The 12,202-nt window shown below is 69.8% G+C and overlaps 2 protein-coding genes across 5 annotated transcripts; both read left to right on the top strand.

Moving 5' to 3' along the window:
• Window positions 1–750: 750 nt before the first annotated feature.
• Window positions 751–6,411, top strand: SYT8 (synaptotagmin 8). Of its 4 annotated transcripts, none has more exons than XM_040465878.1 (11): window positions 751–972; window positions 1,198–1,309; window positions 1,518–1,573; window positions 4,155–4,265; window positions 4,369–4,535; window positions 4,897–4,995; window positions 5,123–5,290; window positions 5,370–5,537; window positions 5,639–5,744; window positions 5,842–5,975; window positions 6,086–6,411. In XM_040465878.1, the coding sequence occupies exons 4-11, from the start codon at window positions 4,172–4,174 to the stop codon at window positions 6,317–6,319; spliced, it is 1,170 nt and encodes a 389-aa protein (XP_040321812.1). In that variant the 5' UTR covers window positions 751–972; window positions 1,198–1,309; window positions 1,518–1,573; window positions 4,155–4,171; the 3' UTR covers window positions 6,320–6,411. The 4 variants fall into 4 exon arrangements, with proteins under 4 accessions (XP_040321812.1, XP_040321813.1, XP_040321810.1 ...); XM_040465879.1 differs by having other exon boundaries at window positions 1,485–1,573; XM_040465876.1 differs by lacking the exon at window positions 1,518–1,573 and having other exon boundaries at window positions 753–972.
• A 1,343-nt stretch (window positions 6,412–7,754) lies between these two features.
• On the top strand, window positions 7,755–10,315 carry TNNI2 (troponin I2, fast skeletal type). The gene is made up of 8 exons (XM_040465883.1): window positions 7,755–7,850; window positions 8,492–8,521; window positions 8,688–8,694; window positions 9,201–9,242; window positions 9,338–9,466; window positions 9,589–9,667; window positions 9,789–9,976; window positions 10,129–10,315. The coding sequence occupies exons 2-8, from the start codon at window positions 8,514–8,516 to the stop codon at window positions 10,222–10,224; spliced, it is 549 nt and encodes a 182-aa protein (XP_040321817.1). The 5' UTR covers window positions 7,755–7,850; window positions 8,492–8,513; the 3' UTR covers window positions 10,225–10,315.
• Window positions 10,316–12,202: the final 1,887 nt, after the last annotated feature.

The following is a 12,202-nucleotide window of genomic DNA, read 5'->3' as shown; positions in this document are numbered from 1 at the left end:
AGAGGCGGCGTGGGTCACAGGTCTGGGGCAAGGTGAGCGCGCAGGGCCCGCGGGAACGGGGAGGGGGGGGCGGCGGCCGGGGTCAGCGCGGGCAGGGTGCACGCGTGCCGTCCTGGCACGTCTCACGCTTCTGTGCCAGCAGCTCCCGGCCACCCCGAGCCAGCGTTCGCCCTGAGTTCCAACCTCAAACATTCCCCAGGCAGCCTCAAAGGAAGCACCCCCGTCCAGGAGCCCCGCCAGGGTCTCCGTGCGGCTGTCGGCTGCCAAGCCGCCGTCTCGGGGGCCGCAGGGCTGGCCGGGGGCTGCCAGCTCTGTTTGGTTTTCCCCTTCCTGCCCTGGACGCTCAGACGCCCGTCTCGCCGTGGAGGCGCCCGTGTCCTGGGACAGGCACAAAGGCCCTACAGTGGGGCTGGAGGGGAGCGGCGCACGGGGCACATGTGCTCACTCCACACCAGGGCCCCACGGCACGTGCGGCCGGCCTTGCTGCTTTCCCCCGGAGCACGGGCGCCTGCCTGCCCCCCAACGGCCTGCTCCCGTGGCCCCGAGGTGTCAGCCACTTCTCCCAAATCCCCATCGCCGGGTAGGACCAGGAGAAAGCGCCGAGCCCCTGGACGGGGGGGGGGGACTGGTCCAACAGAAACCCAGAGCTCTGAGGACAGGCCAGTCTCGCCGGGGGCACAGGCACGGATGGAGTGACGTCCAGAAGCCCAGGAGTCAGCAGGGCAAGGCAGACCCAGATAGTGGCCTGGTGACGGCTTGCCCACGTGACAGTGCGTCCGGGCCAGCCCTGCCCAGCACGAGCCGCGCGGTTCTGGCCGGGTTGTGGCCTTGTGCCTTTTCCGGTACCACCAGAAAGCTGTGCTCCTCCAGACCCAGACGTCCCTGGGGCTCAGGACACCCTCCTAGGGGTGCAGAACCTTCTCAGACCGGGTCCGGCCGTCCCTCCCTCCCGCTGCCCAGTGTTCAGCCCAGGTGGGCAGTCAACCCCTTATTGCCAGGCCTCCGGAGGACCAGAAATGCCCCCGCGTCCCCTGGAGGGACCCCTGGAGGTGGCCCGGAGCCTGGACGCCTGGTACCTGGGTCTCAGGGGGGACCCTCCTCCCAAGGGAGTTCCCTGATTCCTGAGGGCCAGCAGTTCCGGCCTTGAGGTGGGGCTCCCCGGAGCCCTGCCTCTCACATCCCTCCCCCACCCAGCAGACTCTCTCATTCACTGGAGGCCTGGCCACGGCTCCGAGCTCACAGTCCTTGCGTGTGCTAGGTAGAGAGGAGGCCTGGAGGCCAGGCCGGCCGCAGGAAGTTCAGGCAGCAGGTGAGAATTTTCTACACCGGGGCGGAGGGGGCGGGTGGTGACTGTCACCCCAACAACGTCTGGGGGAGCCCTGCTCTTCCCGAGGGGGGAGACTTGCTCCCTCCCACAGTACGAACAATGCCAGCTGGGCTGTTGATGGGGGGCAGCGGTTGGCTTGACTTCCGTGGGTGCCCAGCCCCAGGCTGACGTGGACCCCTCCGCCTGGCAGAGTCGGGGCTCCCGAGTGGGAGAGGCAGGGTGGACCCAGCACAAACGGCCTGGCAGGTCAGGTGGTCGGAGGGTGGGGAGTCACGGGGAGGGCTTCCTGGAGGAGGTGGGGCTCACACAGGCCTGGAAGAATATCCGCCCAGGGTGGGGTGGCATGGAAGGAACATCGAGCTTCAGCACAGAGCAGTGGGAGCCAAGCTGGGTCCGTGCACGCAGGTGGCCACGAGGCCGTCCTGCTCCGCAAGGAGCCCTGAGGCCGGATCTGCACAGCGGTGGGAGGGCGTGTCCCACAGCGGGTGGCCGGGACAGGGACTCCACTTAGGAAGGATGCCCAGCCCCCTTCCTGGGGAAAAAGAGCCTTAGCACTAGAGAGGCTTTTCCCCGCCGGGTCACAGAAGAGGGAGCAGGGGTGGAACCCGGGAGGGACCTCCGGCCTCCTGGGCTGTAGGCGGGAAGGCCCCTCCCGGAGGTGGCTCCAGGCCCGGAGGGCGGCGGGGGGCGCTGGGGTAGGAGAGCCGGACAGCCCTCCCATGGCCCCCAAGAGTCGCCCTCGGGTATCCGCCCCCCCGGGGTTCCCGGGCACTTTCCCAGAGGCCGGACCTGCCGGCTGGGTCCAGTGGAGCGACCGGCGCCACCTGGCGGCGGCGCGCCTTCCTGAACCTGGACCACCGGGGGGGCCTGGCGGTCCTGAGGGACCCTGTGCCTCTCCCAGGCCTTGGGGTCCTGCAGCCCTTGAGGCCAGCCTGCCCAGGGTCCTGGGACCCTCTAGGGCCAGCTTCCAGGCACCTCCTGCGGTCCTGGGGTCAACCTTCCCCAGGCCGGCCCAGGAATCCTGCCAGGCGAGCAGTATTTGTGCGTGGGTGCCGGCGCCCGCCCCCGCCCCCGCCCGCGTGCAGGGGCGGGGGGAGGGGCACACGCACACACCTACACCCGCAGGTGTGCGCACACACGGGCACGCACGCGCCGGGATTCTCCAGCCGACAACCCGTCTGGAATTCTCCACCATAAACACCTCCAGTGGAGCTGTTCCAATCCCAGAACACACAGGCCCTGGCGTTTCCGGAAGGTTGGCTCCCGGGGAGCTGGGCGCTCCGACCCCCCGGAAGCCCTCAGGCCATCGAGCAGACCTGGGAGCGTCCTTCAGGGGACATGGGACCCGGGCACCTGTGAGCTTCCACGGCAGGGGCTCACCCGAGGGGCCCCCGGCCACTCCCGTCTCCATACTCGGTGGGGCCCGTGCAGAAAACTTGCAGCCCCTTGTTCAAAACGGTTACAATTTCCAGAGCGCGACGGCAGGCGTTGGACCAGGCCCGGGGCCCTTCCCTCTGCGTGCGGGACCTTCAGCCACGTCCCTTCTTGGTGCTGTGGCTCCACGGGCCTGGGCCTCTGCTCCTCTCCCTTCGCCTACGGGTCTGTGAGAGGCCTCGCGGGGACAGCATGCACACAGCCCCTGCAGGGGTGACAGAGCCGGGCCTGGGGGCCGGGCCACCTGGGGTCTGGGTGCTTCCCCGCCTCTTTGAGCAGAGGCTCCGTCCACAGCACACGGAAGGGCTGGGGTGGCTCTGGGAGTGAGGCCTGGGCGCCGTGCAGGAGCGAGGGGATCCAGGCCGGGTGCCTGGTGATTCCTGGAGGGGGTGGCCCTGCCTGGCTCTTGTGGACAAACAGGAGGCGGTCCCTGGTGGCCAGAACCGTGACTTTGGCCACCAGCGCTCCCCGGGGGGGTTGGGGGGGGGGAGGAGCTGAGCCAGAGAGAGACTTCCGTGGGTCTGGGGTCCCAGGACGCCCCGTCGTGGCACCGGCCCCCAGCTCAGAGCCCCACGTCCCTGACGTGGGTGTGCTCCCACCCCAGACCCCTGGCAGGGAGGCTACACCAGGCCCACCCCGCTCCCACCATCAAGAAGGGTGGCAGGTCGGCAGGTGGGCAGGTCCGGGCAGTGGCTGCTGAGTCAGTTTGCAAGGAATGTTCTGGCCTCTCCCAGCTTCACCCTGTCCCTGCCTGCCCCCACCTCACCCTTCTCCCCAGGCGTGGCTGGCGTGGCGCCCAGGCCAGGAACGCATCTCCAGCCCGGGCTTGCTCGGACCAGCTCCCCCCAGCAGTCGACCCCCACCGCTCCCCCTGCTTGCCCCCATGACCTCAACAGAGCCCCGGTCCCTCAGAGCCCCCACCCCCACGCTCCCAGGTTACTTCCCGGGCTGGAGGCCCCCCCCCCCCCCCGCCGCCCCTCATGTGTGAACAGGCTCCACCTGTGTGACGGAGAACCGTGGCAGGCCTGAGGTCAGGGCGGGGGTGAACCGGGACCCCAGCGACAGCCCCCAGGCAGATCCCAGGGCCCAGGGGAGAGAGGCCTGGAGGGAGGGGGCTTCCTGGAGGAAGAGGCTCTGCAATGAGGAAGGCCTGGCCTGCTGGGCTGGGGGCTGGGGGCTGGGGAGGCGGCCAGGAGGCTGGGCCTGTGTCTGCTGAGCCGGCCATCTGGCCGGGGCCTCTCTCCCTTGGCTCCACTCAGAGCCCTTGCCCCCGGCCACCCCAGGCGGCCTCCTTGCCCAGGCAAACCCTGGGCTGATGCTGCTGGGCAGATGGGGCAGTGGGGCTGGGGGCCGCGGGGCCGTCCCTGGGCGTGACCCGGGCGCTCTGCTCCAGGCCAGCAGGAAGGGGAGATGGGGCGCCCCCCAGACGCCCACAGCACCCTGGCCCCGGCGGGCACCACAACTGTACCCGGGCTCATTCCGGACCTCGTCGCCAGGCTCCCCTGTGAGCTGCGGGATGCCCAGCAGGGGAGTGGGGATGGCGGGCCCGGTGGGGGCAGCTGCTGTCCGCGGATGCACCTCAGGCCCCTTTCTGCGCCCTCCCCCAGGGCCCAGCTGGGCGCTCACGGCCGTCGCTGTGGCTGCCGGCGTCCTCGCCGTGTCCTGCCTCCTCTGTGTTGCCTGTTGCTGCTGCCGCCAGGGCTGCAGGAAGAAGCCCAGGGGCCAGGAGGCTGTGGGCCTGGGCGGCCCTCAGGGCACCACCAGCATCCACCTGGTGAGGAGCACCAGCTGCGAGCTGCTCAGTCCCAGAGGGCGGCTCAAGGCCCAGGCAGGGAGGACCCTCCCGGCCGGGGGAAGTGATGAGCAGAGGCGAGAGGAAGGCAGTGTAGGAGGGAGGCCCCGAGCGCCGGCCCCAGGGGTCGGGCCATGGGGAGCCACGGAAGGTCCTTGAGGAGGGCAGTGCTGCAAGAACGGATGTGGGGGAGGCACATCTGTTAAGGCCTGTGCCACAGAACCGAGGATATGAGCTCTTCTGTGGCCCGGTCTGGAGGTAGGTGCTTGGACCGCAGACCTGGGGCTGGGGCCCGGGAGGCCCGGTCCCAGCAGCCCCCGCCTCCTGTCCCCACCCGCCCCAGGTGCAGCCGGACGTGGAGAGCTCGGAGTCTGCCCCCGGGGGCCCCCGGCACTGGGGACGCCTGCTGCTCTCCCTGGGGTATGACTTTGGAAGCCAGGAGGTGAGGGGCCCCCTTTGCAGGCCCAGAGGGTCCGCGGGGTGTGTGGAGGGGAGAAGGGTGCCGGGCGGGCGCTGGGCGCGGGGCCGCCCCGGGGACGGCCCCCGGCTGAGCAGCCCCTGGCTCCCAGATCCAGGTGGGCCTCAGGCAGGCCGCAGACCTGAGGGCCGGGGGCCCGGGCGGCACGGCAGACCCCTACGCCCGCGTCAGCCTCTCCACGGGGGCGGGGCACACGCACGAGACCAGGGTGCACCGTGGCACGCTGTGCCCCACGTTCCAGGAGACCTGCCGCTTCCACGTGCGTCTGGGCTGGGGTGGGGGAGGCGCGGGGGGCCGGGGCCGGGGCGAGGGGGGCCCGCTCACACGCTCTCCTGCAGGTGCCGCAGCGCGAGCTGGCTCGGACCGCCCTATGGGTGCAGGTGCTAAGCTTCAGGCGGTTCTCTGCCCACGAGCCGCTGGCTGAGCTCCGCCTGCCGCTGGGCACCGTGGACCCGCAGCACGTCCTAGAGCAGTGGTACCAGCTGGGCCCGCCGGGCACCACCGAGGTGAGCCCAGGGACTGCCGGACTCTGGCCTGGCCCTGCCCGGGGCGCCCCGGGGGTCGGGGGGCGGTGGAGACCGAGGCCCCCCCATCTCGCTGCCCACAGCCCGAGCCCTTGGGTGGGCTGTGCCTCTCGCTCCGGTACGTGCCCGGCTCGGGCCGGCTGACCGTCGTCGTGCTGGAGGCCCGAGGCCTGAGCCCGGGACTGGCAGGTGAGAGCCCTCCCTGCCCCTTGCACATGGAGAGAGAGGGAGCCCTGTGCTTGGCCCTGGGACCCGGGAGGCCTTCTGACCCCTTCTGCCTGCCCAGACCCCTACGTGAAGGTCCAGCTCATGCTGAACCAGAGGAAGTGGAAGAAGAGAAAGACCTCGGCTCGGAAGGGCACGGCCGCCCCCTACTTCAACGAGGCCTTCACCTTCCTCGTGCCTTTCAGCCAGGTCCAGGTGGGCTGCCTGGAGAAAGGGGTGGGTGGGGCGGCCCCACCCCCACCCTTGGGGCCAAGCTGACCCCTGTCTTCCTCTCCCTCCCTGCCCTTCTGCCCGCCTCTGCCCAGAGCGTGGACCTGGTGCTGGCCGTCTGGGCCCGGGGCCCGCACTTCCGGGCCGAGCCCGTGGGCGAGGTGCTGCTGGGCGCGCGGGCCTCGGGCCAGGCCCTGCGGCACTGGGCCGACATGCTGGCCCACGCCCGGCGGCCTGTTGCCCAGTGGCACCGCCTGCGGCCCGCCGGGGAGGTGGACGGAGCCCTGGCCCTGAAGCCCTGCCTGCACCTGCCCTTGCCTGGCTCCTGAAAGCGCCCTCGGGCCTCGGCCTCCCAGGCTGCGGTGTGGACGCCTGTCCACGGCGCCCCGCGGGACCACTAATAAACACCTCCTCCCGTTGCCGTACTGTGTCTTTCCTGAGCCCTCGGGGACACGGTCGGGGCAGGGGTTCCGCCGTCACCTCTGTGGGGAAAGGACCCGAGGCCTCAGGGGGTGAAGGGGTCCCCTCCAGGCCCCACGGGGACGGTGTGGAAAGGTAGGGAGCCCTCTCTGTCAGTGGGGCTGCAGGGACAGCGTGGTGGGAGGTAGGCTGGAGCCGGCCCCGTGGGGACAGTGTGGGTGATGAGGAGGCATTTGGGGGGTGGTGATGGTGGAGGGAAAGGACTCCAACCTGGGGGGGGGGGCCCGCTTCGCCCCCCGCTCCCCCCCCCCCCCCCCCGCCACCGCACAGGGCCCCAAACCTTCCAAAGGCCGCTGTAGGGCCGCCTCTTCCAGACGGCAGGGGGCAGTAGATACCTTCGGAAGCCTCCTCCGGCCTTCGGGGGCTCAGCCCCGGCCAGGAGTGCAGGGCTAACCCCCCACACATCTGGACGGCTTTAGCTCCCCTGACCCTCCCTGTGGCCCGTGAGGCCGGCAGGCCTGGGGCCACGCACCCCCAGCTCAGAGGATGCCAAGTCCTGCTCCTCCGGATGTCTCTGCTGGGTGGGGGGCCCCGGGGCAGTGTGGGGCCGGGGGAGGGGGCTCAGTCCCGGGCAGCCGGGCGGGCCCCAGGCCCCCTCGGGTCAGGGAGAGGTTCCCAGGCGGTGGTGTCGCCATCCGCGGGTTGAAGGACGCGTTCGTTCGAATGAGCCAGGAACCACCCCAGGGCAGGGTGTTCCGGCCGGCTGCACGTCCAGGCGCCCTCCCTTCTTCTCCCAGGAGGGAGGGTGGGATCCCACCTAGGGGAGGCCAGCCCCCACCCGGAGGGCCCTGGCCACTGCTGCAAGGCCGTGTTTGGGGGTCTGGGCCTTGGGGAAAGGAAGGGATGTGGCCAGCTCGTGCCTGAGATGCCCGGCCCGGCTGGGAGGCAGCAGTGAGATGCAGGGCACTGCTCCCTCCAGGAAGCCTGCCGCCAGGGGGAAACTGTGGGGAAAGCGCAGTGTGGACCCTGACTTAGGACCAGAGTGACCCCTCAGCTGACCTCGAGCCGTGTGCCCCGAGGTGGCCCGGCGAGGCCAAGTACAGCTGACCACAGGCTCCTTGCAAGAACAAGGGAGGCTTCTCGAACTCGTCACTGAGCCCTAAATAGAGCAACCCAACCTCGGTGCACACCCCCCACCGCCCCCCCCCCCCCACCGCCAAGACTTCTTGGACTGGATGACAGCACGCGGCTGGGCCGGGCCAGGCGGCCTGGGCAGGTGGGGAGGCCCCTGTGCCCCCATTGGTCTGAGGAGGGCTCCATGCCCTTTCTGAGCAGGGGCCCAGCCTGGGGGAGGCCATTTATACCCCTCCCCCTGGGCCCACCAGCCCAACTTGCCGCTGCGGCCTGACCTCGCTCCTCACGCTGCTGCTCAGACACTAGGTGAGGCCAGCCCGGCCGGCAGAGGCCAGGACAGGCGCTTCTGGAGCTTGTTTGCAGGATGAGGTCCCTGCGTGGGGGCCTGGGGGCTGGGGGCCGCCTCCAGCAGCCCTCTCTCGGGGGCTCGCATGGTGTGGGGCGTGAGCCGGAGATGCGTCGGGGGACGGCCTGGGGGCGGCAGGGGTCGCGGATGCCCCCCCTCTCCCCCCGATCAGCAGGCCTCACTCTTGGGTGGGACACCAGGAGGAGATCTGACGGGTCGAGGGACCCCAGGCCAAAGCGCGGAGTGGTTTCTCGCATGCACTTGGGCCCAAAGCCGAAGGAGCAGAGCTAAAATTAGCTGGATGGCTCTGGTGGCCACCTGCGCTGGCCCGTCCCGCCCCTCCCTCAGGGACAGCTGCGGCCACTCCGGGCCCTGCCCGGGACATTCTGGGAACACTTTCTCCTCTTCTCACTCTGGCAACTCCAAGACAGAGCCTCAAGGAGGTCGGAGTGGGGGCAGGGCAACGGGCAGGCTTGGTGTGAGGCCTGCCCCCACCCCCACCCCCACCCCCACCCCCACCCCCACCCCCAACCTGGGCAGCCGGTGTCCACGGCAGGACAGGAGCCACCGCCCTCACACCTCGGCCTTTTCTCTCCCACAGGCTCTAAGCCCGGGACTTCAGGATGGGGGAGTAAGTGCCATCCAAGCCCAGGGCCCCTGCCACCCCTGCCCTCCCCCACCACAGGGCCCCAGCCCCCGTCCTGGCCCCCTCCCACTCCCACCTGCCCCCACGCTACCTCATCCACGCCCTGACCTCTGTCTTCTCTCCCCCCATCCCACCTGCACTCTCGGGACAGTGAGGAGGTGAGTACCTACTTGGGGGGGGGGCATGAGACACAGAGGGGATGGGACCCCCTACTTGGGATAGATCAAAGGTCAGAGCTCGAGGGAAGCTGCCCAGCCCTCCCCCCACGAACGAGCCCCACCCAGCCACCAGGACAGGGGCGAAAACAGGAAGTGGCTGCCAGTGCCTCGTGGGGCAGGGGAAGTGAGGCTGTGGCCAGGTCACCAGAATCGCTTCTTATTCCCGATTCGCACCCCGGGGGGGGGGCCCCCCGCCGCCACAACCGTGGCCCTGTAGGGATGCCCTGCACCTCCCACTTCTCCCCTCCCCTTAACCTTTGAACCCGGCCTGCCACCTGGGTACAGGTGTCCTGGGCCCGGCCCCCCACCGGGGCCTCCGGAGCCCCCGGTGTCCAGCTGCCTCCTAGACAGGGCCCACCGGCCTGGGGCGGGCTGAGCGGGAGGGGATATGGCGGTGCTGGGGACTGGGCTGGCCCTGACTCTGCCCCCTCCCCCTTGCCCCACAGAAGCGCAACAGGGCCATCACGGCCCGGAGACAGCACCTGAAGGTAGGCGCTGGCCCAGAGAGGGCCGTCCCGGGGTCTGCGCGGGGCGAGGCCCCCACAGCCCCTCACTGGCCTGCCCCCCACCCCGCCCCCTGCAGAGTGTGATGCTCCAGATCGCGGCCACCGAGCTGGAGAAGGAGGAGAGTCGCCGTGAGACTGAGAAGCAGAACTACCTGTCCGAACACTGCCCCCCGCTGCACGTCCCCGGCTCCATGTCTGAAGTGCAGGTACCCTCCCCCGGCGGCGCCCCTGCCTGCTGCCTCGGTCTCCCCACCGGTCGAGAGAGGGGGCAGGGCAGGCGGAGGTCCGGGGGGGCAGCGGCCCGCCCACCCGCTGCCCCCACCCCCAGGAGCTCTGCAAGCAGCTGCACGCCAAGATCGACGCGGCCGAGGAGGAGAAGTATGACATGGAAAAAAGGGTCCCCCAGACCCCCCCCGGGGGGGGGGGGGGGGGGGGGGGGGGGGGGGGGCGGGCCGGGACACGGCGAGGGGCGCCCTGGCCGGGAGGGGGCGGGGGGCCTGGCCAGCGCGGCCTCCCACCCAGCCCTTCCCCGCTGGCAGCTGGAGGACATGAACCAGAAGCTGTTCGACCTGAGAGGCAAGTTCAAGAGGCCCCCGCTGAGACGGGTGCGCATGTCGGCTGACGCCATGCTCAAGGCGCTGCTGGGCTCCAAGCACAAGGTGTGCATGGACCTTCGGGCCAACCTGAAGCAGGTCAAGAAGGAGGACACCGAGAAGGTACGCGGCGGCCCGGCCCCAGGCCCCCGGGGTGTCTGCGGGGGGGCTCGACCGCGCTGCCCGCCTTGGGGGCGGGGGGGGGGGGGGGGGTGGGGGGAGGCTAAGGGGTGACACACAACCTCCTCCTGAGCCCTGTCCTGGCCCGTCCCCAGGAGCGGGACCTGCGCGACGTGGGCGACTGGCGGAAGAACATCGAGGAGAAGTCTGGCATGGAGGGCAGGAAGAAGATGTTCGAGTCCGAGTCTTAGGCCGCCGGTGCCCCACCAGGGCCCGGAGCTCCCGGCTCAGTGAGGGAGGATGGGGCTCGTCTAAGTGCTCAGTAAAGGATTCCAATCCCCATGACTGGTCTGGTCTGGTTCTGCGCAGCCTCACTGCCCACCGACAGCCTCGGGCGCCGGGCAGACTGTTGTGTGCGGGGGGGGGGGGGGGGCGGGCGGGCCCGGGGGGGGTTGGTGTGGTCAGTGGTGAGCGGTCCATCCCCACTGTTCCCCAAGACCTGCCCTGGACTCGCCGGCCCCGGGAGGGCTTGGGGGCAGATGGCCTGGGCCGCGTCGGAGCCACGGTGGCGGAGAAGAGATCATTTGTCCGTTTGCAAGGCATCATCAGGGGGCCTGCCAGGCCCAGGGACCCTCTGTGTGGCATGATTCCACGCGACGTGGGCGGCCCCCCATCCCTCCCACGGGGGGCTTGTGGGCACAGTCCCGGCTCAGACAGCCCTCCCGGGGTGGCTCGTGCCCGTCCAGCAGGGACGCACCGGGGCTGGGGTCCATGCTCCCACCTGGGGGCTGATGGCAGGCCCACCTGGTCCCACGGCAGGCCTGGCGACAGGGCTCACGCTGCGTCTGCCCCCCCCCCCCCCCAGCAAAGGCCTTAGCCCACCTCACGACGTCAAAGGAGACTGTCCCTGACAGGCCCTGAAGAGGACGGTCACGGCAAGGCCACGGCTGTCCCACCTCCTCTGTGGGGAGTGACACGGTGACCCGCCAAGGTCTGAACACCCGAATATTTGAAGGGGTACCCAGGAGAGATGCCCGGGGAGGCCAGGCCACCCACCCTGCCCTTGGGGGAGCTCCCCGAAGGCCCTCCCAGCTCGGACACCCGTGCACGGCCCCCAGCTCCAGCTCCGGCAGGATGTTGGGGGCCAAGGCACTCCCCACGCAGAGCTGAGAGTGGGCAAGGCAGGCAGTGAATTCAAAGAACAGTTTCGGTGGCCAGATAGAGTGATAGGGGCAGCGCCCCACCGCACACCTGACAGAGTGACCTGGGCAGCTGTCCAGGGGCCCTGCCTACCAGGAGGGCCGTCGGGAGGCAGGGACAAGCGGCTCCCCCGAGACTCAACATCCTGGTTTGGGAAGACTCACCATGTGGAGAAATGATGGGTTTTTTTTAGTCAAGGAAATGTCAAACACACAGTCCCAGGTAGTGATCCCCTGGGTGGGAGGGTGATGGGAGGGGCCACGCAGGGACAGATGCCGTGACTCGGGCTGGGAAGAAGATTCGTGGCTGTTCGTTACAACAGGCAAACGGGACAAGGAGCAAACATCACAGCTAGCCCCACGAGCCCTCTCCGCACGTGGCCGGGCTGTCCTGTTGTCCCCCACAGACACACAGCTTTGGGCGGGGATGTCCGTGAAGCCTGTGGCCGGCCCAGCAGCCGGCACACAGAGGGGGCTCTGCATTCTAGAAAGATCTCCACGGGTGGAGAACAGGCAGTCCAGGAGTGAGGCTGGAGTGGGGGAGGGCACAGGAACCACAGCCATCTCCTGGGAGGGAGGGAGGGGAGAGGGGTGGGAGATACTTAAGAGACAGAGTCCTGAGGGGGATGGGAAGAGGCGGGGGGGGGGGCTGCTCCCCAGGGAGAGGGCTCTGAGCAAATGAGGGGCCGGCTCTCAGCTGTGGGTTTGCTGGACTCAGGGGTCTGGGCTGGAGATGGGGGTCCGGGCATCCTCAGAAATGAGTGTTGAGGGATCCCCAACAATGGGCAGGTGGGGGAGGGGAAGAGAACGCTGCTCCTGGAGGCCCGGGCCGGATGCTGCCCAGGAAGGACCCCGGAAGCGAGGAGCAGGGCGCCAAAGGTACGGCGGCCGTGGCCTGCCATGTCGGTGATGCTGGAGGTCGGGATGTGGATGAAGCCCCAGGAAGCCCCAGGGGACCTCAGCCGGGAGAGGTGAGGAGGGGGAGCTTGGCAGGCAGCCCAGGAGGAGGTCAAGGGCAGGAGGGCGTGGG

Source organism: Herpailurus yagouaroundi, unplaced genomic scaffold (assembly GCF_014898765.1).
Source record: "Herpailurus yagouaroundi ecotype Mexico unplaced genomic scaffold, PumYag 569, whole genome shotgun sequence".
Taxonomy (NCBI): Eukaryota; Metazoa; Chordata; class Mammalia; order Carnivora; family Felidae; genus Herpailurus; species Herpailurus yagouaroundi.
Note: the sequence above shows the minus strand (reverse complement) of the source record. Positions and strands in the feature narration are given on the sequence as shown.